Here is a 24,662-nt window from a genome sequence, read left to right on the forward strand (position 1 = left end):
CAGGCAGGGCTGGTCTCCAAGGAAAAGCAGACTGTGTTCTCTGCCATGAGGCCCCGCCCCATAGAAGCCCCTTTCTTTACCTAGAGCCCTGGGGTCATGGGGAGGGTCTGGTGCGACTGCACGTGATGGGGAATCTCGGGGGTGTGGGTCCGTCTCGACCGATGCTCGGGCCGCCCAATGCAGAGAATCGCCACAGAAGCATGGCCCATCCCGCTCTCAAAGGCCAGGGAGCTGCGGCGAGAAAGCCAGCGGGGAGGCCGGCTCTTCCCAGGCTTGGCTCAGAAGCACTGCCTTTTATTCTTTTGAGACTTTCTCAGTCAAATGTGTCAGGAATGAACAAAAAGGTCAATTATCACGCAGGTTTCGACTGTCTCCAGGGGAAGGCCATCCTCACTCACGCCCGGTCCTTCCTTCAGCCAAGACCTGCCCATTCTTGAGCCCACTCACCTCCACCCGCCCTCCTCTGCTCTGGCCCTCCTCCGATAGCCAGAGGTCAGCTCTAAGGCGCTGGGCACTGGATACACGGGCTTGCTTCCAACCCCAGCCCCACGGCCTCACTCAAGGAGACCATGTGTGTCCTTGGTGTCGTGCTGGGAACACTTCCCGCTAAGCTCCAGTCCCAGGCCGGGCAAACGCTGTCCGTGGTGCTGAACCATCCCCAGCTGACAAGTACCACGGTGAGGCCAGGCATGCGTGAGGGGGCCCTCCTGGCCCTCGGCAGCCCAGACCCCAGCAAACAGAAGCACGTGCACTACTGCCCACCTAAGAGGAGCTGAGTATTAAAGCAGGGTTAACCCAAGAGTGCCCCCAAAGTGAGTCCTAAGCCGCATGGGCAGGCCGGGGCCTGCACCTCGCCCACTCCGTGTCACACTCCGTGACTCGTGGCCCCTTCCTCCATCAAAAAGCCAACACAGCCGTGAGTCTTCTTCAGCCTCCCTCCTCCACGTTCAGGGACCCTGGGCTTCCAGTGGGTCCGCCCAGGGGATCCGGGATCATGTCCCACCTTCAGGTTAGCTGATCAGTTACAAACTCCACCTGCACCTGTAATGTCCCTTTGCCACATCAGGTGATGTGGATTCTGGGGTTAGGATGTGGCGTCTTTGGGGGTCATTATCCTCCCACCAGCGCCTGGGGGACGCTGAGCTGCCAGGTCTGGGAAGCCCTTTGCTCTACAGCGACCTTCACAGGTGAGCGTCCCATGGCTGGGCGCCAGCACACACCAGGGTTATGGCGGTGAGGGGAGCAGAGCTGTGGGGCTGAGGGCCCCCGGGCATCATCTGTGCCCTGCTTTCACTCCTGCCCCTCATGCCTTTCTCACCTTGACTCCTCTGGCTGCACACACATCTGAGGGCACGTGAGTCAGAGGCTCCTTCACTTGCAGTTCAGACCTAGGGAAGCCCAAGAAACCAGATGTTTTTTCTTTGCTTCTCAGAATCGTATTATTTTCATGTTTCACCCTGAGGAGACTTGGCAGTCTGCATGATTTTAAAAAACAGATAAATCAGAGTGAGGTCTTACTCAGTTGAGCCTGACCAGAGCATATGCCCTTTCCAAGGGTTTTACACTTTAGTAAAAATACAAGTGACTTTGAGTAAAATTGGGACAAAATGCATTTAGTAGACAAACAAGGTTCTAGAGGCACGTAGAAGTCAGAAAACTGAGCAATGACTGGCCTGTTTCTGGAAATGCCAGAAACAGGCCCAGGGGTGCTGGGAGCCTGCGGTGGCCGGTGGCGGGTCAGTGGGGTGCAGCTGTGGGGGCCAGGTCACCTCCCCCTGCATGGAGTGCCCTCCGCCTTGGGCAGCAGGTCAGTCCTTCCCAGCAGGGGCACCGCCAGGCCGGCAGCAGGTGGGTGGGGTCAGTCCCACACTGATTATTTATGATGCACTTGTGGACTTGGGTCCATCATAAACGCTTGGTCACTCGGACGCTGCAGCAGTGGCAGTAAACAGGCAACAGCCATAAACCCCGGCAGGCGCCCTGCACTCACGCTCAGCTGATCTGGGCTGCGTTAGCACCGACCCCGTCCAAGGTACACCTGACGGCACCTGCCACATCATGCGGCCCCATCAGGGACATCCCGGAAGGAAGCCTTGGGAACTGCTCAAGGTCATCAAAATGCCGCTTTCCAGCCTCCGTGCCGTCCCCTGGCACAGGGCAGATAGCCGACCCCCAGGTCACCCCCCGAGCTGCCCCTCCTGCTCTGTGTGCCCCGCAGGGCTCTGAAGGGCACAGCCTCAGTGCAGACGAAGCAGGGCAGGCCCGGGTGATGGCTTCTCCGGGTGGAGGTGCCCCACAGGGACCTGAGCCGGGCTGGACGTGGAGGCGGGGACTCTGACGGGCTGCTGCGAGGAGGGCCTGCTCTCACACAAGCCCCCCGGCACCTCAGTCCCTCTTGGTGTCGGCTGAGCCGTGTCCCTGCAACCTCGCCCTTACCCACCTCCTGAGCCCTGACCCTGACGCTGGACCCAGCCAGCCTCTGTCGGCTCCATCCCGGGGGGTCACTGCATGGAAGACAGCCTCCAACTTCCCTGCCCCCAGCAGCACCAATACCACCTGGAAAGAGTTTGATTCACATTCCCAGACCTGCTGGGCCGGAAACGTGTGTGTGTGTGTGTGGGGGTGGCACCTGTGTGGTCCACCCCCCAGGGGACCGGGGTGGCATCTGTGGGGTCCCCCCGCCAGGGGACCAGGGGTGGCATCTGTGTGGTTCAACCCCCCACCAGGGAGCCCAGGTTGAAATCTGCCCCTCGCCGCCGAGCCCCCGGGCTCCCTGGACAAGCTCTCTGGGGCACCTGGCCATGGCCCGGTCAGGGGCTGACCACCGTTCTCCCCGGGTCCTCCACACGGCCCCCCGAAGCACGATCCTTGACCTTGAGCAGAGCCCCATGTGCCCCAGCAGTGCAGGGAAGCCCCCGTGCACGAGGAAGACTCCCGTAGAGATCTTACCCTCGGGGACCCAAGCAGCTCCCCTCTGAAGAGCCCCCCATTTCTGGGAGGCCCTGTTCCCAGGCCTATCCTGCTCCTCCCCAGGCGCTGTGCCTGAGTCCAGCTAAGTGGATGTGACAGCATGTGACCAAAGGAGCCCCACAGCGGTCAGCACGCAGGTTACCCAGATGACAGAGGGGGGCAGACGGGGTGGACAGCCAGGGACTGCCTGTCTGAGCACGTCCACCTGCCCAGGTCCAGCACACGGGGACAGGAGGTGAGGAGACAAGCGCCCTGCGGGAGGGACGGGGCCGGACTCGGATCCCCGTGTGCACGGCCCTCGCTGCCCACTCCACAGAGCCCTCTGGAAAGAGGAGACTCCCATGGTCCACTGAGAAGATAACGGGCAGAGGAGAAACATGCTCAGGAAGAATCCTGACGTCCTGGACCTCAGAACTTTCCTGTCTATCCTCTCCCACGTGTCCACGGAGCTTGGCCAGAGCTGGCTGCAGGCAGCGGTGGGTGCTGGGCCGGGTCCCGTGGGAGCGCCCTCGCTGAGCCACCCGCCCCTCCCTCCACATCCCCACCCCAGGAACCCCCCTCTGACTCCCACCAGGCCGAGGACCCACGTGTATCTCGCACCCCAACAGGTGCACGTGTTTATAATTGCAGAACACAGTACTTACTAGTACGCGTTTTAATACAAACATTGAGAGAACAGTTGTAAGCTGTGAAAACAATCAGCAAAGGCTCCTTCCACCGGGGTGGCAGGGCAGCGGGTAGGAGGCGGTGCAGGAGCGCAGTCAGGATGACCCGGGCCGTGTGCTGAGAGGGGACCAGCGGGGAAGGGTCCAGAGCTTAGGGACAAGCGAGGTCAGAAGCAAGGGCGGGGCCGGGAGGAACCGGGCCTCAAACAGCTGACTGGGCCCTTTGCTTCTGGGGAAAGCGCCATGGGGCGTGAACCATGGATGCAGCCGGCGGAGGCGCCCGGGGCAGGCACTGCTCCCGAGGTGGGTGTGAACGGCTGAGCTGGGCACTGACTGCACAGGTCAGCAGGAAGGAGCCCACGCCCACCACTCAGCCCCACGTGCCGCCCCGTGCCCTCGGAGACACATGTGCCATCGCTCCAGACCAGGGCAGCCCCTGCAGCGAGGGGAAGGGGGTGACAAAGGTCCCCCCTGCCCCGTCCAGACGCCTGACGCCCGATGCCCGGCTCTCCCACCTGCCTCTTCCCGGTGGTCAGCAGCTGGAAAACGGACCCCGTCATGAGAAGGCCATGGCGTGGGGGCCCTGCTTCCCTGAGGACTTGGGGGCTGACCCCTCCCGGGGTCTCGGGGGAGGGCCCAGGCCTTGCCGTGGAGCTGGCCCCCTCCCACAGGGCTCCAGAGCCCAGCCCAGGCTGTGAGCAGGGCTGGCCGTCAGTCCAAGATGGTCTTAAAGTCTGCGGTCAGGGCCGGGTCGGCTGCTGCCTCCAGGGCGGCCAGAGTGGCCCCTGGGAGCCGCCGGCACAGTTGGGCTCTGGCTGCAAGGCAGTGACTGAAGTCAGACCACCAAACCCCCCACCCACGCCCCGGAGAAACCAGAGACCGCCCTTCCCCAGGGCCCGGGGCACCGCTGAGACCAGCAGGCACTTACACTGCCAAGCACCCCTGTGTGCAGGCGGGCTTGGGGTGGGCACCTCAGGAAGGGGCAAGCACCCCACCCCTGCCGGGGGCACGGGGGCTGTCAGGCAGAGGCCCGACAGGGACCCGGGTCGGGGGTGCGAGGAAGGACACGCAGGTGGGGGGCTGCAGGGGAGACGGAGGACGAGGACCCAAGGGGCGGTGGAGAGGTGGCGAGACCCGGGTGGTCATGCCAGGCCCCTGGATGAGTGAGGGGGCCTGTAACCCCCAGGGCACCCGCACCCCTCACCTGGGGGCTCCGAGACCCGCCCGCCTGCCCCTCAGACACAGAGGGGCCCCAACGCCGGAGGGCAGGGCCTGCACCTCACGAAGGGGCGCCTCGCACTCAACCCGCGCCTACCTGACCGCAGCGCCCCCAGAAGACAGCTGTAGGTGACGCGGTGACGGGCCAGCTTGAGCAGAAAGGCGTGCAGGCAGAGCCACTGCGCGGCCTCGGAAGGAAACGGGCCGGAGGCGCCCTTGGCCCCCAGTGACATCCCTGGGCGACACGAGGAGAGGCTGAGGCCCCGCGGGCCCCGCCTCAGCGCTCCTCCCCGGGGATACCAGGGGCCCCAGACGTTGCCCTCCTGCCGGGGGTGACGGCATGAGTGGGGTCTTGGGGGCAGCGGGGAGACTGGCCACTTCATTTCAGGGCCCACCCCGACAGGAGCACCAAGGAATTCTGAAAACTGAGACGTTTTCTTCAACTTCTCCAAGAAACCTCCACAAACGGACGTGACGAAGGGCAAAGCCTGTTACACCCAGGACCTCAGAGACACGCACGGCCTGAACCTCAGACAGATCAGAGACGCCCAGGACGAGGCCGCAGGTGCAGACACAGGGGCTCCAGCGGGAGCGTTCAGGTGGGGATGCCCCGAAGGAGGCCAAGCCCAGGGGCGGTGAACCCAAAGCAGACGGGCGCGTGGCTGGCACGGGTGCCCCTCACTGGCTCCACCCTGAGGTGGGCAGGGGCGGCCCACGGCCTCCTGTGGACCCCGGCCTGGACTGACGCAAGGGCCCAGAGCCCCAGGGGAGGAGGGCCTGCCCGGGAGCAGGCGGAGAGCCGGGGGGGGGGCCACCAGCTGGCCCCCAAGCGCCACGCCACTCTCCAGGCACGTGGCGGAGGGCGGCGAGCTGCTAGCAAGTTAAAGGCGCCCCGACGCCCCGTCTCCGCTGTGGCTGCTGGAGAGGCAGGTGCTGCGGTGGCCGCGGGGCACGAGGGACCCGGGACGGGCACAGGACGGAGCGCGTGGGGGTGACCCCGGTGCCCAGCGCCCCGGTCGCCTGCGCACACCTGCATTCCTGGCTCTCACAAGGGCGTAGCAGCGGGACGAGGTGTCAGAGATGACCCGGAGGAAAAACGAGGGGTTCCTCCTGACTGGCTGATGAAACGGGAGCTGCAGCACGCACGCGTGGAACCTGGGGATGTCAGCTCTGTCAGGTGCCCAGCCTCCCCAGGCTGCCCGGGGCAGGGCTCCCTGGAGACCACGGGCGGCAAGCCTGCCTCTGGGTCCCCGAGGCCAGCCGGCGCAGTTAATGAAGGACGGGGTCCACCTCCCCAAGATGGACAAGCACCGGCCTCCACGGTCACCTGCCCGGCCCTGGTTCTCGGAGGGGGGCCGCAGAGCCACCCAAGGGCAGGGAACATTCCAGAAGAGTCGCTGGACTGACCGGGAGCTGCATCCCGCCGTCCCTCCTGGGGGCACCTGAGGGTTCGGGACCACAGACGCTCCTGTGCACCGACTGGCCCTCTGCTCTCCTATCCGCCCCCACCCCGCGGCTGCCCTCCTCCCGCCCCGCGGCCCTCCTCCCGCCGCAGGAAGGGCTGGCACAGGTGCTCGGGCCACCCCGGGCCGCTCTGGCCTCCCAGCGCCGTCTGGTGCCCGGGGCAGCGCCTCCAGAGCTGACGAGGACTCTGCGGAGAGGCGGTGTCTGCCGCTGAGACACGGACGCTGCCTCCTCGCGGGCCCGGGGGGCAGCGTGCCCCCCAGGGCGAGGCCGCCACCTCTCTCGTGGGGCAGCCACCCCGTGGACCCACCTGTAGGCCTGCAGCAGGAATATCTTGTAAACATTTGTGAAAACTGTCTCAAGACTGTTCACCTGGAGTCATAAGGAAAAAAAAATGTTGGCGACGCCTCTGGCGTTTGAGTTTCTGTTTTTTGCTTTATTGCCCCATCAAACAGAACAAGAAAAAGGACCATCTCGATAAGAATCCATCAGCCTCTCCCGTGAAACCCGCCGGGTCCTCACTGGGGCCCCTCAGCAGCTGCGGTGGAGTCAGGCCTGCGGGAAGGACAAGGGGGAGAACCCAGCCTGGCTGGACGACGGCCTGGGCCCCGCGGCTCCAGCGCTGGGGCCACAGCGGTCCTGGGCCCTACAGCCTGTGAGGAGGGGCCCGGGTGAAGATGGCGGGGCAGCCACGCGGCAGGGTGAGGGCCGGGGGCCCTGGACACACACACGCACACTCACCCACACAGTGCACACCTGCACACACAGGCACATGCACGCATACCCACACACGCTACACACCTGCGCATACTCGCAGGCACACGCTCGTTCACACACACGTACACGCGAGCGCACACGTATGCGATGCCTGATGTGCTTCCACACACATGCACGCGCCTGCACACAGGTACTGACACACACACAACGCCCAGAATCTACGAAGCACGCACAGGCACACTCGTTCCCACACACGTACACGTGAGCCCACACGTATGTGACGTCTGATGTACTTCCACACACACGCACGCGTCCGCACACAGGAGCAGACACACACGACCCCCCCAGGATCTATGAAGCACACAGACCCCCAGGTGATGCCAGCTGCCCTCTGCGCTCTGCAGCCCCAGCCGCCCATGGGCAGCCCGCACACCTGCAGGTCCAGGAAGAGCCCATGGCACTTCAGCCGCAAGACCGCCAAGAGTTTGCGACGCATGTTCCTCCCAGCCTTGAAGCCCTGGTTGAAGGTGAGACTCGCTCGGATCGAGGTCCCGGCGTAACTGTGAGACAGCGTGGGGTTCCAGGAAACACGTGCGCCCACTTCACACTCTGACCGCCACACACGTCCAGCCCATCAGCTGCGCTGGGCCGGCACGGGCGCCCGTCCCCCAAACGGTCACGGCTTCATGGGGAGCCAGACGACCTGGTGGACAGTTCACGACTGACCGGCGTGGTCGGTGCCCGGACGTGAGAGGGGGCGGCGGGAGCAGCAGGCGGACGTGTGAACCGCGCGTGGAACGCGTCTGCACCTGCGTCTTCCCGGGAGCACCCCACAAGGAGGACCAGCTGCAGCCCCGAGGGCCCCAGCAGAACCGGGTTACCAGCGCAGGACAGGCACGCCCATCCATCACCGTCTTGACACCTGCGCTTTTTATTCATGAAAGAGCCCAGGTTCCTGCGTCCACGTGCATCGCGAGTCCCTCTGTCTGCGCAAAGCCTGAGGTTGGGCTGCGTGCTCTCAGGCTCAGTGTGAGGGAGGTGGGGGGACGGGCTGTCAGGGGCCGAACTGCATCCTCCAAACTCACAGGTTGAAGCCCTGGCCCCCGAGACCGTCTGGGGATAAGGCCTTTAAGACGGTGATTAAGGCAAAATGGAATCATAAAGGTGGGGCCCTAATCCAATGGGACTGGTGTCCCGAGACACTGAGGTGCTGCACACAGAGGGTGACCGTGTGAGGCCTTGAGGAGCAGATGCGTCCACACGCACACACAGGAGAGGCCCCAGGAGAAACCGGCCTGCGACACCTGGACCTCAGCTTCCAGCCTCCAGGACCCGAGAGAACGGAAATGTCCGTGGTGTTTTTTACAGCAGCCTGAGCCGACCGAGGCAGGGACCCAAGACACTGTGAACAGAGCAGGCCACACGCACGACAGCCCTGCTCCCCGACGGGCCAGAGGTGACCACGAATCCTGGTGCCCAGTGAGACCACGGGGACCCTTGTCTGGCAGGTCCTGGAAGCTCTGGTTCAGATCCACACGCTTCCCGGTGGAACACGCCGTGTCCCCGAGTCTGCCACGCGATTTCCTTTTATCAAAAACTCCCAGAAGGTACTTCCCTGGTGGTCCAGTGGTAAAGAATCTGCCTTCCAATGCAGGGGACGCGGGTTCGATCCCTGGTTGGGGAACTAAGATCCCACATGCTGCGGGGCAACTAAGCCCGTGCGCCGCAACTGCTGTGCTCGCGCGCTTCGACGAGAGAGCCCGCATGCCGCAAACTACGGAGCCCACGCGCCACAACTAGAGAGAGAGAAACTCGCAGGCCACAACTAGAGAAGCGTGCACACTGCAACGAAAGATCCCGCGTGCCGCAACCAAGACCCGACGCAGCCAAAAAAACAAAAAACCAAAAAGCGCCCAGAAAACTGCTCCCCCAAAGAGCCCATCCCCTAGTGCCCACCGCTGGCCTCTGACCCCCTGGGGCTTCGGGCCCTGCCGTGCGGGAGTAGGACGCACGGAGCTGCGCGGCGGTGGCGCTCACCTGGAGTGGTCGCAGCGCACCTCCAGGGTGCGGGTGTCCAGCAGCAAGCCGCACCAGGGGAACAGGCAGTGCGCCGGCAGCTGCAAGGGGGCCGCACCGCCCAGACCACCGTCCTCCACGGGGAAGTTCACCACCGTCTTCTGTAGGTTCGCCAGGCAGCCATACTCGGGCACGCCGCGGACCAGGGTCCTGCAGCAGGGGGGCCACGTCAGCCACCGGGTGGAGGGGACGCCACCCGCGGGTCTCGGAGGCACGGGTCAACGTCACCTAACAGCCCAGCGAGGCGGGCGGGGAACGGAGGGCTGGGACCACGGGCCCGCGAGGAAGGCTGGACACAGCCCTGCTCCGCCCTCCAGGCTTCTGGGCAAACAAGTGCCAACGATCAGAGGCCAGGGTGGCCAGGCCAGCAAGGGCAGAGGCAGGCAGCAGGGAAGGGGAGCATGGAAGCCCCAAAGGCCAGTCCTGAAGGACGAGGGGACGCCGGGCTGACCCTCCAGGTAAAGACAGGTGAGCGACTGAGCTGGGGAGCCAGCTGGGACCCAGGGGACACGGGGCTCGGAGGGCAGGCAGAGTCCGAGGGATGGGTCCTCTCTGTGACGGCCAGCTGATGTGTCCACCTGGCGAGGCTGCGGTCCCCAGGTGTGCAAACTCGAGTCTGGGTAAGACCAGGGGGTCTGTAGGTGGGGCTGACACCTGCAACCAGCCGGCTTTAAAGGAGGCCACTTCCCAGAGTGGGGCGGGCTCACCCATCGGGGAAGGGCCCTGAGAGCCAAACGGGGGTGTCCTGACTGAGGGGGTCGCCCACAGACTGCAGCCCCAGCACCTGCCCTTCCTGCCACCCGCCCCCGGGTTTCAAACCCGCCCAGCCAGCCCCACCATCACGCGAGCCAACTCCTTGCAGTAAGTCTCCTGGACGCGTGCCTGTCTGCTGCACCCCCTGGTGGGACCCGACGGACACGCTCAGAGCTACCTCCCTGCCCAATGACCGCAGAGCAGCACCGCCCCCAGAGCTTCCCATGACGGAGGCGACGACCTCTGCGCTGTCCCCTCCGGTGGCCACTGGACACGTGTGGCCGCTGAGCCCTCCAACTGTGGCCGGTGCCCATGCGGACCCGGATGCAACACTGAATTTAACTGACGAGCTTACATTTGCAGTGTCCTGTGCTGGGGCTGCCATAGGGAGCCCCAGAGCATCACAGCTTCAAGCCTGGGGTACCCCGCGGGCAGACACGGGATACGCGGGTGCTGTCCAGGTGGGTTTCTCCAAAGGCAGCCCAGCGACCAAAGTGACCAAAGTGTCAGGCGGGGACGCCTTGAGGGCTCAGTTTTGAACTTTCTTCTCCCTTGGAAAACCACGCTTTGAAACAAGCCCCCAGACTCCCGGGACGGATGGGGCACTGCGGCCGCAGCCCAAAGGGTCCCAGGTGTCGGGTTTACTTTGGGCACAATCCCCACGCCTGGTAACCCCTCCTTCTTGACACGTCTGAATTCCCCGCTCTCGCAAGTGTTCTCGGCGGGGAAGCCGCAGGTGAGCCGTGCAGGCCTTTTCTCTTCCTTCCCCCATGGTGCGCAGCGCACGGCCTCTGCTCCGTCCACCACCAGCGCATCACGGGCGCGGAACCTCCAAGGAGCCTCTGCGGACTCGGCCCCGCTGCCTGAGCCGTGCTCCTGCGGGTGGCACCTGCGTCCTGAGGGCCGCGCCAGCGACAGGAGGAAGCGACGGCACTCGGGGCTCTCAGAGCCGCGGGGCCGCACCGCATGACACTCCCCAGAGATGCGGAGATGTGTGGGGAGCACGGGTGTTCGCACACAGGTCCCATCCATCGTACGTGGGCCAAAAAGTGCCTGCAGAGACACACGCGTGGGGGACCTTACCTGAGAAAGGCTCTGGCTTGTGTCAGGTGAGGGGTGACCAGCAGAAAGTCGTCGACCAAGCGCAGGAGCACCCTGGACACGGATTGACCCCGAGATGAGGGGAGACCCTGAACGCACTGCTTTACGCCCACCAGCAACGTCCTCCCACGGGGGCAAACGTTGAAAACTTTAACGTGTGAATTCACATGGACACGGATAAAGTGACCTTCTCCAAAGAATCTAACCAAAGACTTTGGTTTCTGTGGGATTCGGCTCCAGCTGGGGATGCCGAGCAGGGGCCCTGCAATTGGGCCAGAAGCACACGAGCTTGGCGCTGGTCCGAAGCCCCGGCCACGCAGAAAGCCACGTTTACTCCCCGCTTGAGGCCTGCTGACCACCTCCTGTGCGCCGTTACGAGAAGAAAGGGTGAGGCCCCGTCTACATCCAGGACCAAAAATACAAACAGGCCCCAAGCAAGGCAACATCCGCCAACACAGAGGGGTCCATACCCATCCCGCTGGATTCCGGGGAAGAGCTCGTTCTCCATGTCCCCATAGCAGAAGCTGCAGAGCAGGGTGGACAGAATGGAGCCCTGGGGGACCCCCTGACACTGGACGTAGGACCTGGGGGGCAGGACGTGGTTAGAAGGTGGGCCAGCCACGGTGAGCCTCACACTCATATCGTCAACACACGCACAGATGTGGAGCACAGACACACATGCACACGCGTGCCCACGCCACACCCGCCTGGGGGAACATGAATCAAGGTTTATCACGCTCCCCCACGAGGCCCTGCCATGCCTTGGTCACACGTGGCACGACCCCTCTCCACGAAGGTCACAGCGGGTGGTGGTGCCCCTGGGGAGGAGCCAGGGGCCACAGGCGTGGCCTTTCCGGTGGAGAAAGTTCTCTTCCCACCTGGTGCCATTTACACGCACGTGCAGACGTGTCCCCTTTGTCAAAATTCGCCCTGTTGTGCAGTTGGCACATGTGCCTCCCCAGACTGTACATGTTTTTTAATATTTTAACGTAATTATCTTTCAGTAAGTGCTGTAATTACTGAGAATATAACAATGATGAAAATACACCCTTTAACTGGAAAGTTTCCTGAGCTTGGCCAACGATTAACAACCTCCGAGAAGGCCCCACAGTCCAGGCTGACCTCTAACGACCGTGGCCGTGAGCCTGAAGCCCCCAGGGCCACTGCTCTCCTCGGTCACACACGGGGTCTCACACAGGCACTCGCCCAGGCCGGTTTGGTTCCAAACACATTAAAACAATTATCTGCCGGCTTCTGAATGCAAGGACCTCCCACAACCGTGGAAGCCTTGCTCTGTCACCCGGCCACACGGCCGCAGTGCCTGTCCGGGGGCTGATGAGGGGGAGCTGGGGGGTCCGGACTCACCTGCCCCCGATCCTGACCACGTGGTTGTGGACCAGGCGCAAGAAGAGCTTGAAGAGGCTGCCGCCGGCCTCGTTCAGGGAGCAGCTCTGCGAAGGCAGGCGGGCGTTCACCAGCGTGGATGCCGCCCTGGGCCAGCCGGCGGGCCAGCCGGATGGCTCGCGGTGGGGGCCCCGGACCCAAAGGAAGGCGCCTGGTGTCTGGGAGCCTCACTTGGTGGCAGGGTCGCTCCGAGACTACTGTGCACAAAGCACGGGGACCGCGAGGGCCGACCCGCTGCTGGCAAAGATGGCTTGGGGACACCCTGCTCACACAAGGAAACGGGTCACTCGATGGGCTAGCTCGAGGCGGGTCTACGGGGCACACCCTCTCTGTCCTCCTAGAGGAAGGGGACTCGCCTTCGTGTGACCTCGAGACCAAAACTGAGAGCGAAGATGTACAGCAAATCTCAGAGGAGCTGCGTGCAGGCGGCAGAGGGTGCGTGAAGCCCAGAAAGGAAAACGTGGCCAAAGGCGGGTGCAAGTCTCTGCCAGCCACGGAGGGTGTCCACAGCTGCCCCGGACCCAGCAGTGAGCGAGCGCCCACACTGACCTGCTCGATGACCACGGCGTCCCTCAGCAAGCCCGTTGCCTGCAGGTGCTCCACGAACTGTCTCATGTAAGGCTGGAGGTCCGTGAAGGTGGACACCTGCTGGCCGGGAAGACGGGGTGAGGCGGGTGGAGTCCCCCTCCCCAAGCCCCGATAGCAAGGGCACCCTCAGAACGGGGAACAGAGCCTGGGAGGCCCCGCCCTGCAGCTTCTGTGGTGCCCCCGCCATGGCCGCTACGACCAGGGATGAGATGCAGAGCAGGGCCGCCTGGGGACGCTGGGGAGGCGGGACGCAGGCGGGCTGGGGTCTCAGCCCTCGGGCTGCATCCCACCTTCACCCCGACTTCTCCCCAAGGCCTGTATCCACCGTGGGAGGTGGAGCCCAAGCAGAAAGTGAGGGCTCTGAGGCTGAAGACGTTGGGGTTCAGAGCCACGAAGCAGCTGGGACTGAGGGGCAGTTCCCGGGGGGAGGGGCTGCAGAGAAAGCACCCCCAGCGGCAGGCGCCCCCGGAACCACGCCGAGCGGGGATGAGGGAGCCCAGCCCCTCCGCGGGGACCCCACCGGGGAAGGGCCAAGTGAGGGAGACCAGACACCACACTGCCTAGAATGGGCCCCGCAGGACTAAGGTCGCGGCTCCACCACTGCCAGGAAAACACCATCCACTCTGCAGGAAAGCTCGCAAACCCCTTACGTTAAAATCCCTATTTACAAAGTCTGGCACACCGCGATAAAATTCCAAAAGCTATAGAATAGGCCTGTGTGACCAAAACCACCCACAAAACAGCAGAAACAGACACGACAGAAACCTGCCTGCAGGCGAGCTGGTATCAAGTTCCTGGAATTTTAAAATCACTCAAGATAACGCTGCTAACAAAACAAAGAAAAAGATGGAGGACGTAACCAGAGCCCTGGAATCTGTGAGAAAATTCACATGGATTTCTAAAACTGAAAAACAGGCTGGCTAAAATTAAGAATTTCCTAAATGGGTTTAAAATCAGAGACAGAAAAGAGGAGGCGAGTGAACCAGAAGACAGGTCTGTAAACGACCAGATTCCGGCAGAGACGGAACACGTTAAAGCAGCAGCGCCAAAATTAACTCAAAACGGACCTTGGGCTGAACCCGCAGCTCTAACGAGAAACATTCTAAAGGAGCATCAAGGTCAGGTAGCCCGGCATGTGGGCCGCTCAAGCACAACACGGCTTCAGCCCCAAGCTGCGGATAAACTGGATCCATCAAAACAAAAGCATCTGTTTATGGAGACTCCACTTGCAAAAGAAAAGGCGAGACAGGCCGAGAAGGCGCCTGGGAGCCCACAGCTGCCCAAGGACTTGTCCCCAGAACGTGGGAAGATCCCCTAAGATGGATGACCAAGGAGACAGCCTGGCAGCACAGGAGAGATGGGATGGGCGCCCCATGAGAGGACAGCCACGTGGCCGGTACACAAGGTGCCCAGAACCGGATCTCCCCAGACCAAGTTCCACAGACAGAACTGCGCTGCCCCACCGGGCGGCTGGGCTGCAAGCTGCAGCCCTGGTCCTTCGGTACCGCCAATACCGCCGCCAGGGCCCCCCTGCGGCGCCTGCAGCCGCGCTGGAACCTCTTGGGCAACATCTCCTAAAACTACACAAGCCTGGAATCCGCCCACGGCAACGAGGGCTTTGTTTCCCAAACGGCACATCATGGAGATGAGGCAGCGGCCTCATTCACGTCCAAAGAAGAACCGGCAAACGCCCACCCAGCGGAAGGCGAGACCTCACCGCGCACGGCGTCCGCGGACGGAACACGGAGAGGCTGCTCTGGGCGGCTGGACCCCAGACGCGGCGGAAACCGGACAGGAGGGCAGGGTTTCCCTGATTTCACATTACAGAGTTAGAGACAGGCAAGCGTGTCGCCGTGCTCGGGATAGGAGAGGTGGCCCCCGGGGGCGGGAGGGAGTCCCGCGGGCGCTGCTGTTCTGGACCGTGAAGCGGAGAAGGCTTCATCCCGGTCCACAAACCCAAGATCCCTGCGTCGCACACTCAGGACTCGCAAACCACGCTCACCAGCGCCTTGTCTTGGGGTCTTCACACGCGCCTCTTCCAAGAAGTTCTGGGGGAACTCCCACACCCCCCCCCCTCGGTACACACGCTGTTTCGGCCGGGGTGGGGTGGGGAGGTGGTCCAAAAGCCTTCCCGACAAGCGCTAGGAAACCCCCCACCCTGATGGCTTCGGGGTCAACCGAATGCCCTTGTCCCCTCCCAGCCCGGGCCGGAGGCCCCAGGCGGCTGCGGCGAGGGGCTGCCCTTCCACCCTCCCCCCACTGCGCACACACGGACGGCAGCGCGGCCCAGGAGTCCCGGGCGAGGTGCCCTGTGGCACCTCCCCTCCCATGGAGCACACGCGGCCCTGCTGCGTGGCCGCTGGGACACCACGGAAACACGCGTGGCTCTGCTGCCACCCAGGGTCTCTCCTCTCTGCTCAGCCCGGTGTGCAGTTGGGGCCCCGGGGCTGTGAAGGGGCAGCGGGAGGACAGGACCCGACGGGAACACCAAGAGTGAGGATGACGACCGCGCGCGGGGTGAGGGGGCTCGCCGCGCACGCCCACCGCCACCGCCACCGCCACCGCCACCGCGGCGCATGCGCCTCCCGCAGACCACGCCCCCCAGCACCCAGCCCACGCCTCCAGCAGAGCGCGCTCCGCGGCACCGAACACGCCCCCCGTGGGGCTTACGTGTCTCTTGAAGGACTTCCGCACGTGTCCGCGGGCAGTCCTCTGGACCACGGCATACTGGCGCACGCAGTACGAGTTCTCATGGGGCCGGATCACGTTGGCTATCACCTCCGCCAGCCTGTCCTGGGGGAGGGCGTCGTACGCCCCCGCCACGTCCACCTACGTGGGAACCGAAGTGCCTGAGGACGTGCTCACCTGGGCCCCGAGTTCCCGGGTCCTTCTGGTTCTGACCTGCGGTCAGCAAACCCTGGGATGAATCGTACACCAGGGGACTGGGGAGACCCTGGACCCCCCCTCACACTGTCCCGTCCCCGTCCCCCACGGGGCTCTCGCTGAGATACCCACTTCCCCCGGACTCTAAGCACCCTCAGGGCGGGTCTTCGCCCCTCTCTCTGAGCTGCAGGCTGGGGACCAGGAGGCCCCTGGCGGATGACCAGGGTACCAGGGCACCCGGTGCTGGGGCCTGAGCAGGTGTTTCCCTCCCTGAAGGGGACCCCGAGGGCAGGAGCTCCCGTGGAGTTGGGGTGCAGTCACGGAGTCCACTCCAGAGGGGAAGGCACAAAGCCTCTGCCCCTGGGAGCCAGACACCCCCAAATGGAGATGGGGTCCCCTGCCCTCCCGCTCACAGGAGAATCTGTGGGACACGGACGCGGCTCCACCAAGGGGTGCCTCGTTCTGGCAAACACGGGACTGCAAAAGCCTGGCCACTCCCCACACCGGCGGGGGCCTGACGCGAGGGGTCACCTGCAGGGCCAGTTCCCTTGGTGGGGGGTGGGAATCGGGCGCCCACCTTGACGAAGTAGAGCGGGGGCACCGGGCCCCGGGCCCGCAGAGGCAGCACGAAGGCCTGCCAGGCCCTGTAAATGTCGTCCATGCCCAGCACGGAGGCCCCTAGAAGGCCGGGGCGCCTCAGCCGCTCGTAGTTCAGCACAGCGAACAGGGTCTTGACCTGGGAGGTGAGATGCTGGACCTACAGGCCCAGCCCAGGACGGGCGGTGTCACCAGAGGGGCCCCAGACCAAGGGGATGTGGGGTCAGACAGCCCCCAGGGACGAGAGGCAGGCCCCCGCTCTGTGCCGCCCCCGCTGCCACCCCCGCCTACCCCGCCTCCCTTGGACCGCAGAAGGGCCAGATGGCTGCCCGACCCACGCCCACCCCAGACCCCAGGGTCTCCCCAGGGACCCGCCCTGGGATCACGGACACCACGTGTGGAAAAATGCAACTAGCTACACCCTTGGTCCCCTCTACTTACCTGGTCCCCCCACCCAGCGAAGAGGGGTGCTGCCTCCTGGGGGACCCCAGCCCCAGCGGAGAGGGGGGCACCACCTCCTGGGGGACCCCAGCCCCACTGGGCGAGCACTTTGTCTTCGCTCATGGACCAAACCCCCATCAGCAGCAACAGCTTCTCTTTCTCACTAACGGTGGAATCACCCCCAAATCACCCCCAAATCCTACAGGGAGGCGCATGGAAGGGGTCAGAGCTGCTCGTGAGGCAGAGGTGCCGTGGCGGGGAGAGCAGTCACGGGGGCTAACCATGGGGGTGAGGTCCTACGGGGGTCCTCGGGACCCTGGCAGGCTGGTGACAGCTATCGCGTGGCCCCTCTGCCCCGGAGAGCGCACCGACCCCACCCCCGGAGGATTCCAGGCGCCAGGGGCACAGAGGGTTCCCGGAGCCCATCCAGCACCTCACAGGACTGGCCCTCCCGGGAGCTCCTTCTCTGGGCCCGGGAACCCCCATCCACGGCACCCCACCATTCCACAGCCTCACCGGGCCTGCCAGCCCCCCGAGACTCTGACTACACCCACCAGGCCTGGGGTTCAAATGCACTTTGCCTAAAAGCGGCACAAGCGGTGACCTTCCTATCTCTGTGCGACTTCCCGGCTCCCACGACGTCGCCCATGTTCACGATGGGCCGCAGCCCGCTGGGCTTGGGGACGAAGCGGAGCTTGGACGTCGGCAGAGCCGGCCTGGCCTCCTGGTGTCGCCTGACATCTGCCTCGGATAGTTCTCGGAGCTGCACGCGCTCTAAGTGTTGTCTGAAACAGAGGTGCCCGTGGGAAGCCGGGGCGGGCAAGCATGGCAGCCACCAGCGCCCACGAAGTCGGCAGAACCCATGCCCAGCACCCCAGACTTGCGGGGTGGCCGGGCGTCTGCTGGAGGCCCCTCCTCGGCAGGGCCAGGACACCCGGTTCCCGGTGGACAGAGCCCTGGCTGGTGCAGGCCGGGACCCGTGGACCAGAGACCCCGCCCTCCACCACACAGAATGGGCAGGGAGTGCTCAGCGTATCCCCCCGAGGAACAGAACTGTCCCCCATGGGCCTGCTAGCTCCTTGTTACCTGTGACCTTCAGCCTTTAGCCCAAAACCACCCACAGGGAGGGCCTGGGTGGCCCCTGCCTCCTGGCCGCTGGGGTGAGGATGCTCCCTGGGCTGGTGGCCCCAGGGGTGAAGCGTGGGTCCAAGCACAGCCCATCATGGGATTCAAACCCCCACCAGGCAGGGGTCGGGCCCCAGGGGCCCCACAAGGAGAGCCTAAACGGCCGCTTTGGATCGCATGGTGTGAAATACTTAAATGGGGCGCCTTCACTCAAGACCACGATGAAGGCCTCCAGAGCCTCCCCCACCAGACACAGGAGGACACGGGCCGCAGCACATGCACTCAGGGACCCCGGCCCGGCTCCCTCCACAGACGTCCTAACGCAGGGCGCAGGGCACGGCTCTGGCGCAGATGCACAGCTAAGCCCTCTGACACTGGGTGCCTCGGCCAGGCCCGGCCCGTGGCTTTCGGGCTGTCACCCCATCCATCCTGGCTGGATCCCAATCCAGCTGACACCTGCCCAGTCTTTCAAAATGGACATAAGACAGTCAGTGAGCAACTGAGACAAATCTCACGGCCACCCCACGGCCATTCAGCCCCTGGGAGGCCTGCTTCACGGCAACGCCTCTGCCCCAGACGCGCCCCACTGCACGGCGTCAAATAGGCGGGTTTGTCATCTCGTGTCATCCTATCTGTTCTGTGCGGATTAAACAGTCCCGGGCCCACGTGCCAGGGGGAAGTAAGCAGCCCGCCCGTACTGTTTCAGTCCAGACAGACTCCTAGACCCCACAGACCATCCAGCCCAAGCCCCCGGCTTTCAGGTAAGAAGGGGGTTTCAGGAGTCCGTGCCGAGGGCGGGGTCCCTGGAGGAGCTGGGTGAGGAGCCCTGGGCAGGGAGAGGCCATGGTTCCCGATGGCCGTACCTGATGCCGATGCTCTGCAGCTGGCTCCAGACGCGCTTCCGGAAGAAGAAGAGCCGGTTCTTCTGGAACGTAGTCTCCGTAACATAGAAGAATGCCCTGAGCAGCTCGACCACGTACGCACCCATCAGCCAGCACAGGAACCTGGCCAGAACGGCCTCGCGCAGACGGTGCTCGGCGGCCGGGATGCAGCGAGCCCCTGGGAGGAGAGAGGCCGGCGCTCGCCCCACGTGCTGCCTGAGTGGCCCCTCGGGCCTGGACGGCTGCACGTGCGGCCCACGTGCCGCGACTCGGCGCCTCGGGCAGAGGAGAACGCGGGTATCTCAGCAACGACGCTTCCCCCGTTGCATGTTAAAGTGATGATGTTGGATCACTGGGCTTTGATAAAAAATGTCTTTAAGTTAGTTTCACCTTTCCTTTTCTACCTTCTTATTGGGGCTATGGAAAATCTGAAATGTATGTAGCTCACGTTCTGTTTCCACCGGGCAGCGATGATGTGGCACCTCATCCTCTGTCCCCTTTACGCACAGGCTGGAGGAAGCAGACACCGCGCTCCACACGGGGGACGTGCGGTGGAGGCTGGTGTGCAGTCTCAGGCATCGTCCCCGGGTGGCAAGAGCCAGAAACGCCTGGGGTTTTCCAGGCTGAACACCGCGGGCAAGCAGACGCGGCCACACGCCGAGGGACGCCCGATGCCGCGGGGCTCCGGACCCAGCCACGGGCCAAGGTGAGCGCTCTCCCCTGCGGTCCTCTGTATTTTATTCTGTGCACTCGATAACATCTCCAGCAGAGGTGCATCTCGAGAGCTGTCACCAGGCTGCCAGGGGGGCCTCAGTGCAGACAGAGCTAGGGCTTTACCACCCGTAACCGGCGTGAAGGAAACACAGAGGAGAAGAAAGGGGCCCCAGAGGCAGGTCTGGGGCAGGAGAATGAACGGTGAGCAAGGAGAAGAGAAGGGGGGATGAAGCTACATAAACATCGACTGTAGAAACAGTACCAGCAGCATCTAACTTGGGACACAACTGGGTTAGTGGAGGGAACAGCTCAAGAGTGATCTGGTTCCAACACGCAAAGCCCTTACACGGTTCCCAAGGTAACCAACCACCCAGAGGGGTAAGTGGAGAATACAAAGCTAACCCTGGAAGCAAAACCAACGCACGCACACACACGTGAGAAAATGCACATCAGGAAACGAGGAATAACACCACGGAAGAGGGGGACAAATTGCAAGGTGAAAAGATGCATCCACACTCGCCCACCATCACAGAAAATGGAAAAAATTACTCCAGGTAAGTGGTAAAGACTGTCAGAATGGACCGAAAAGAAACGTAAAACGTCAGCTCAGTGCTGTTGATAAGACACCTAAACCATGTATCCTCATAGGTTACGAACAGGTTGAAGATAAAAACTAAGTAACAAAAAACGATACAAGCGGGAAATACTAACCAACGGGAAGGCAGGTAAACACACTTTACGGTAAAAAGAGCCACTAGACATTCATGAGGAAGATTAAGTCTAAAATGTGCCTGCAGCTAACACAACCCATCGTGCAGACCATGGGGACAAGAAGGAAAGGACATACCCACCCCCGGGGAGGGGGGGGGACCACCCACCCCAGGGGGCCGTGTACCCTCAGCGCTGCGGCATCTGGAAGGACACACGTTTTGCACGGCACCTGACGTGGTGACCACAGCACCCACCCCGGCCTGCGAACGCCCGGGAACCATTAGTGCAAACGCCACACACGAGACCAAGCCATTCTCCACGGGCTCCAGGCCACCGTGGTCCTACGGACCCGCACATGGCTGAGTCAGAAATCAACAGTAAAAGGCAATTTAAAACTGCCACACGTTCGGAAAATAAAAAATAATCGTCCAAATAACTCCAAGATCAAAGGAGAAATCACAGTAGAAACAGAAAACACCGAAAAGCGGCTGATATAAACACGGGGCAGCTATCGCGGGGCTGGGGAAACGCACAGCCCGGGAGTCGGAGGGGCGGCAGGTGACCGAGAAGGAGAGAGGTGGGGACATTGAGAGGCCGACACCCCACTGAGACATCACAGCCACTCCTCAGGTCCATGGGGCTCAGGGGCGGGACGCTCCCCCCCGCAGCTCAGGAAAAGCAACCGTGGTCGGATGTAGGCGGACAGGACGGGCCAACCAGAGGCTAAGGCAGCGAGCAGGAGTCCTTCTGGTGGCGTCTCTAGTGACACGTGGCCCCAGATGTGGACAGCCCAGCTGTCTGGCCTCCGGGGCTGGGCATCAGCGAGCTGACAGGTATCAGTGGGCAGTATGGCAGGCAGGGCAATAGCCTCGGCAGAGGAGGCTGGTGCTGTGGACGGAGTGCCTGGCCGGCACGGAGGAGGGGGCAGCATTCTGGCAGGAGGGGGTGGAAGGGGTGACCTCAGAGAGCCGTGGCTCAGAGCAGCATTTATTCAGCCAGCGGGCAAAAGGCGTGGCCGAGGCCATGGAAAGGAGCAAATGGCCAGGGGCACAGCTCAGGTGAGCAAGGTCCCGGGAGGTCCAGGGGCTGGGGCCCAGTCGCCTGGGAAAACACCATCTCCTCAGTGCCTGCAGCTTGAGGGGCACGGGGACCCCGTCTGAAATCGGGGCCAGAGCACAGAACTCAGAGCCTCCTTCCACAAAGCGGGCTGGGGCCCCACGAGCACAAAGGGGTCAGGTGAGGGCCTGGTCTCCTGAGCCCGCCTCCTGGAGACTCATCCACGGCGTCCCACGTGCAGGGAGCTGCCGCTCAGGGGGTGTAAAAGTCACGCAAGATGCAAAGTTTCTGGAGATCTGCTGTAGGACACTGAGCGTACACTGGGCAATACCGTGCTGTCCACTTCAGCGTTGTTTAAGAGGGTAGGTCTCATGTTACGTTCCCACAATTAAAAAATTTTTTTAAATCAAGTTGCTGAAGGTCACCCTGACTGTCCGCGTCACCTGCCCCTGGGGTCTCTTGGGAAGCCAGAAAGGGCATGCCCCGGCCGCACCTGAGGCCACCACAGTCGCGATTTTTGGGGCCCCCACCCGGGGACTGTCACATGCACGGGGGAGGCGGGGGGCAAACCTGGCTCTCACAGACGACTTCCTTCTAGAAGTCGTGATCATCTCAGGAGCGTGGGCTGGTCAAACACAGGGAGAGCAGGGAGGGTGCTGGGTCTTTCACTCCTGGCTCCGCCCTGACAAGGAGGGTGCTGACCGAGGCGGGGCTGACAGTGGCTGGGCCGGAGGATGCCCAACATCAAACCCAGAACACCACAGTGGGAGGGACACCGCAGGCTCAGCTTCACAGAAAAAGTCCTGCCAGCACCCACAGCGGCTGCCCACTGCCCAGGGACAGTGGGCGGCGTCCGGATGCTCCCCTTCGACCCCTGGTGACGCCGGGGCCCTGTTCAAGGACACGGTCTTTTCACTCCTCCCGCCTGCCTGGCCCCGGCCTAGCGGAGGCACAATTAGAACTCACATCCGGATCCGCGTATGGGCTGCCCAGATCCAGCGGGGGACCCAGGAGCCTCACCTCCCGACCCCATAAACGGGGTTCTGGGCCCAGCCCCCATTTCTATCAGCGGGGCACCATGCCGAGGCGATAAACCTTGGCGTCAAAAAGGGTCATGAATGACCCGCCGACTCGCTCACAGGACCTCCTGCTGACCTCCCTCTGTTGGTGCAGCCCTAGACCACGTGCCCGGCCCGCTCACTGCCCCTCCAGCGCCCAGAACCTGCCTGAGCCCATGAACGTCGGGAGATTTATGCAAACTGGGTGGGAGAGGGGGACAGAGGCAGAGAACGCAGATGCAGCCACCCGACAGCCACCAAGAAGCCCCCTGCCCCCCGAGCGAGGTACGGAGAAGGCCCTGCCGCGCTCGAGGTCCTGGGGTCGGGTTCCTCACCTGGGCTCCCGCGCAGCCAGGTGCAGTCCTGCACCTTCATCTTCCAGGTCAGCTCCTGCGGTGAGAGCTTGCCGTGCTTCCCCAGAGAGAGGAGCTTCTTCACATTCCTCAAGAAGCGGCGCTCGTTGTGTCGGGAGCCCCACAGGCCGGCGGGCACCAGCCGGCGAAGGCAGGCCCGCAGGAGGCCGTACACCTGCCAGGGGCTGCTGTGCTGGCGCAGCAGCTGGACCAGGCGTCGTGAGCCCGCATCCCCCTCGGGGGCAGCGGCTGGGCTCTCCCCGGAGCAGGCGCCCACTCCAGGGCTCCTCTGATCGCCTGGCCCCGCCGGGCTGGTGGAGGCCGGCAGTGGGCAGTGTGCCCTGAGGAGCGCGCCGTAGGGGCACCGCACGTGGTTCTTAAGCAGCTCGCGAAACAGCGGCCTCATCCGCCAGTAGCGCGCGGGCAGGCGGCGCATCCTGCGGGGAGCCCCTGGGGGCCGGGGCTCAGAGCCCAGAAAGATGGTCTCCACGAGCCTCTGGGCACCCCCCAGGCTGGGAGGCAGGGAACAGAGCAGGAAGGAGCGGCGCAGCCGTTCTTTGCTCCCCGAGCAGTAGAGGAACTGCTTGGTCTCAGCCCACGCTCGGGGACCGGGCTCGCCCTGGGGATGTGACGGCCGCCAGGATGGGGAGCGAACACCCCTCTCGCCGCCCACGAGCGCGAAGGGGCGACGGGTCCTGGGCACGTTGCCCTCCCGAGACTTGGCTTCCGCAGCGGCTCTGGTAGGTGTCATCACGCGGGGGTCGCTGTCGCTCCGCCCAGGCGCCCTGCCCAGGTGGGCCCCAGGCGCCTGCCCTTCGGTACCCTGCTCGGGCTCCAGGCCATGCCTGGGCTTCTTGGCTGGAGGCGGACGGCCCCCCGCGCCGCCCCGACGCCGCCTCGCGCCCTTGGCCGGCAGCTCCCGGGGCTCCCCGGCCTCCCCGTCGCCGCCATTCCCGGCCTGGCGCGTGAGTCCGAGGCCAGTCCGGGTTCCGCCCGCGCGTCGCGTGGGCCGCGCCGCGGCGGCGGTGCGGAGGTCATAGAGCGGCGGCCCGCACACCTGGTAGGCGCAGCTGGGGGGCACCAGCAGGTAGAGTGCGCAGCGCGCCAGCAGGTGGGTGAGCACGTCATCACCCACGCGGCGCAGCAGCAGCCCCCACGCGCCGCTGCCGCGCAGCGTGTCCGTCACCGTGTTGGGCAGGTAGCTGCGCACGCTGGTCGTGAAGGCCACGGGCGGCCCGCCGCGGGCCCCGTCCAGCAGCGCGAAGCCGAAGGCCAGCACGTTCCTCGCGCCGCGCTCACAGAGCCTCTGCACGACCCTGGCCACCAGCTCCTTCAGGCAGGACACCTGGGGGGGAGGGCTCCTGAGTCGCTGGGGACGCAGGTACGTCCTTCCCCACCCCCTCCACCACCACCGCGGCGGGCCCGACCGGAGTCCCCGGAGGCAGCCCACCTGGCGGAAGGACGGGGCGGCAGGGGGCGGCTGCGCATCCCAGGGCACGCACACCAGGCACTGGGCCACGAGCGCGCGGAAGGCCACCGGGTCCCCGCGCCGCACGAGCCGCCGGTCCTCGGGCCCCAGGCGCCGCACGAAGGTGGCCAGCGGCAGCACCTGCCGGTAGCGGTCCCGCAACAGGGCGCGCACCGCCCGGCACCTGGGCGCGCGCGGCATCACCGGAGCAAGGGGGGTCCGCGCGGAGGAAGGGGCGGGGTCGGGAGGAGGAAGGGGCGGGGTCGCGGGAGCCCCGCAGCCCCGCCCTTGGTTCACCCTGCGGGCCGCGGGTGTGGCCCCAGAGGTGTTTGCGCCCAGGTACTACGAAAACCTGCTCCGACCGCGCAGCTGCTCCGGGCGGTGTCCCCACCCACACGCCGTGACCCCTCCCAGGGCGC

At 64.1% G+C, this 24,662-nt stretch overlaps 1 protein-coding gene across 2 annotated transcripts; it reads right to left on the minus strand.

The window, feature by feature from the left end:
- Positions 1-4,346: 4,346 nt before the first annotated feature.
- On the minus strand, positions 4,347-24,444 carry TERT (telomerase reverse transcriptase). 2 transcript variants are annotated; one of them, XM_061187630.1, is made up of 16 exons: positions 24,226-24,444; positions 22,758-24,120; positions 18,866-19,061; positions 17,482-17,662; positions 16,417-16,596; positions 15,627-15,785; positions 12,918-13,013; positions 12,330-12,415; positions 11,435-11,548; positions 10,947-11,018; positions 9,072-9,260; positions 7,468-7,594; positions 6,628-6,689; positions 5,884-6,008; positions 4,951-5,088; positions 4,347-4,450 (listed from the first exon to the last, which is right to left on the minus strand). In XM_061187630.1, exons 1-16 carry the CDS (start codon positions 24,442-24,444, stop codon positions 4,347-4,349), a joined length of 3,411 nt encoding a protein of 1,136 aa, XP_061043613.1. The 2 variants fall into 2 exon arrangements, with proteins under 2 accessions (XP_061043613.1, XP_061043614.1); XM_061187631.1 differs by lacking the exon at positions 9,072-9,260.
- Positions 24,445-24,662: the final 218 nt, after the last annotated feature.

This window comes from Eubalaena glacialis, chromosome 4 (assembly GCF_028564815.1).
Source record: "Eubalaena glacialis isolate mEubGla1 chromosome 4, mEubGla1.1.hap2.+ XY, whole genome shotgun sequence".
In the NCBI taxonomy this organism is placed as follows: Eukaryota; Metazoa; Chordata; class Mammalia; order Artiodactyla; family Balaenidae; genus Eubalaena; species Eubalaena glacialis.

What these genes read in the sequence shown, in the direction of transcription:
- TERT (XM_061187630.1), bottom strand. Translation starts at nt 24,444, where the DNA reads ATGCCGCGCGCGCCCAGGTGCCGGGCGGTGCGCGCCCTGTTGCGGGAC. An exon ending in CCCGGAATCCAGCGGGATGG is followed by an intron (nt 11,019 to 11,434) that starts GTATGGACCCCT and finishes ATCCGTGTCCAG; the next exon opens with GGTGCTCCTGCGCTTGGTCG. An exon ending in TTCCTGCTGCAGGCCTACAG is followed by an intron (nt 6,009 to 6,627) that starts GTGGGTCCACGG and finishes TGACATCCCCAG; the next exon opens with GTTCCACGCGTGCGTGCTGC.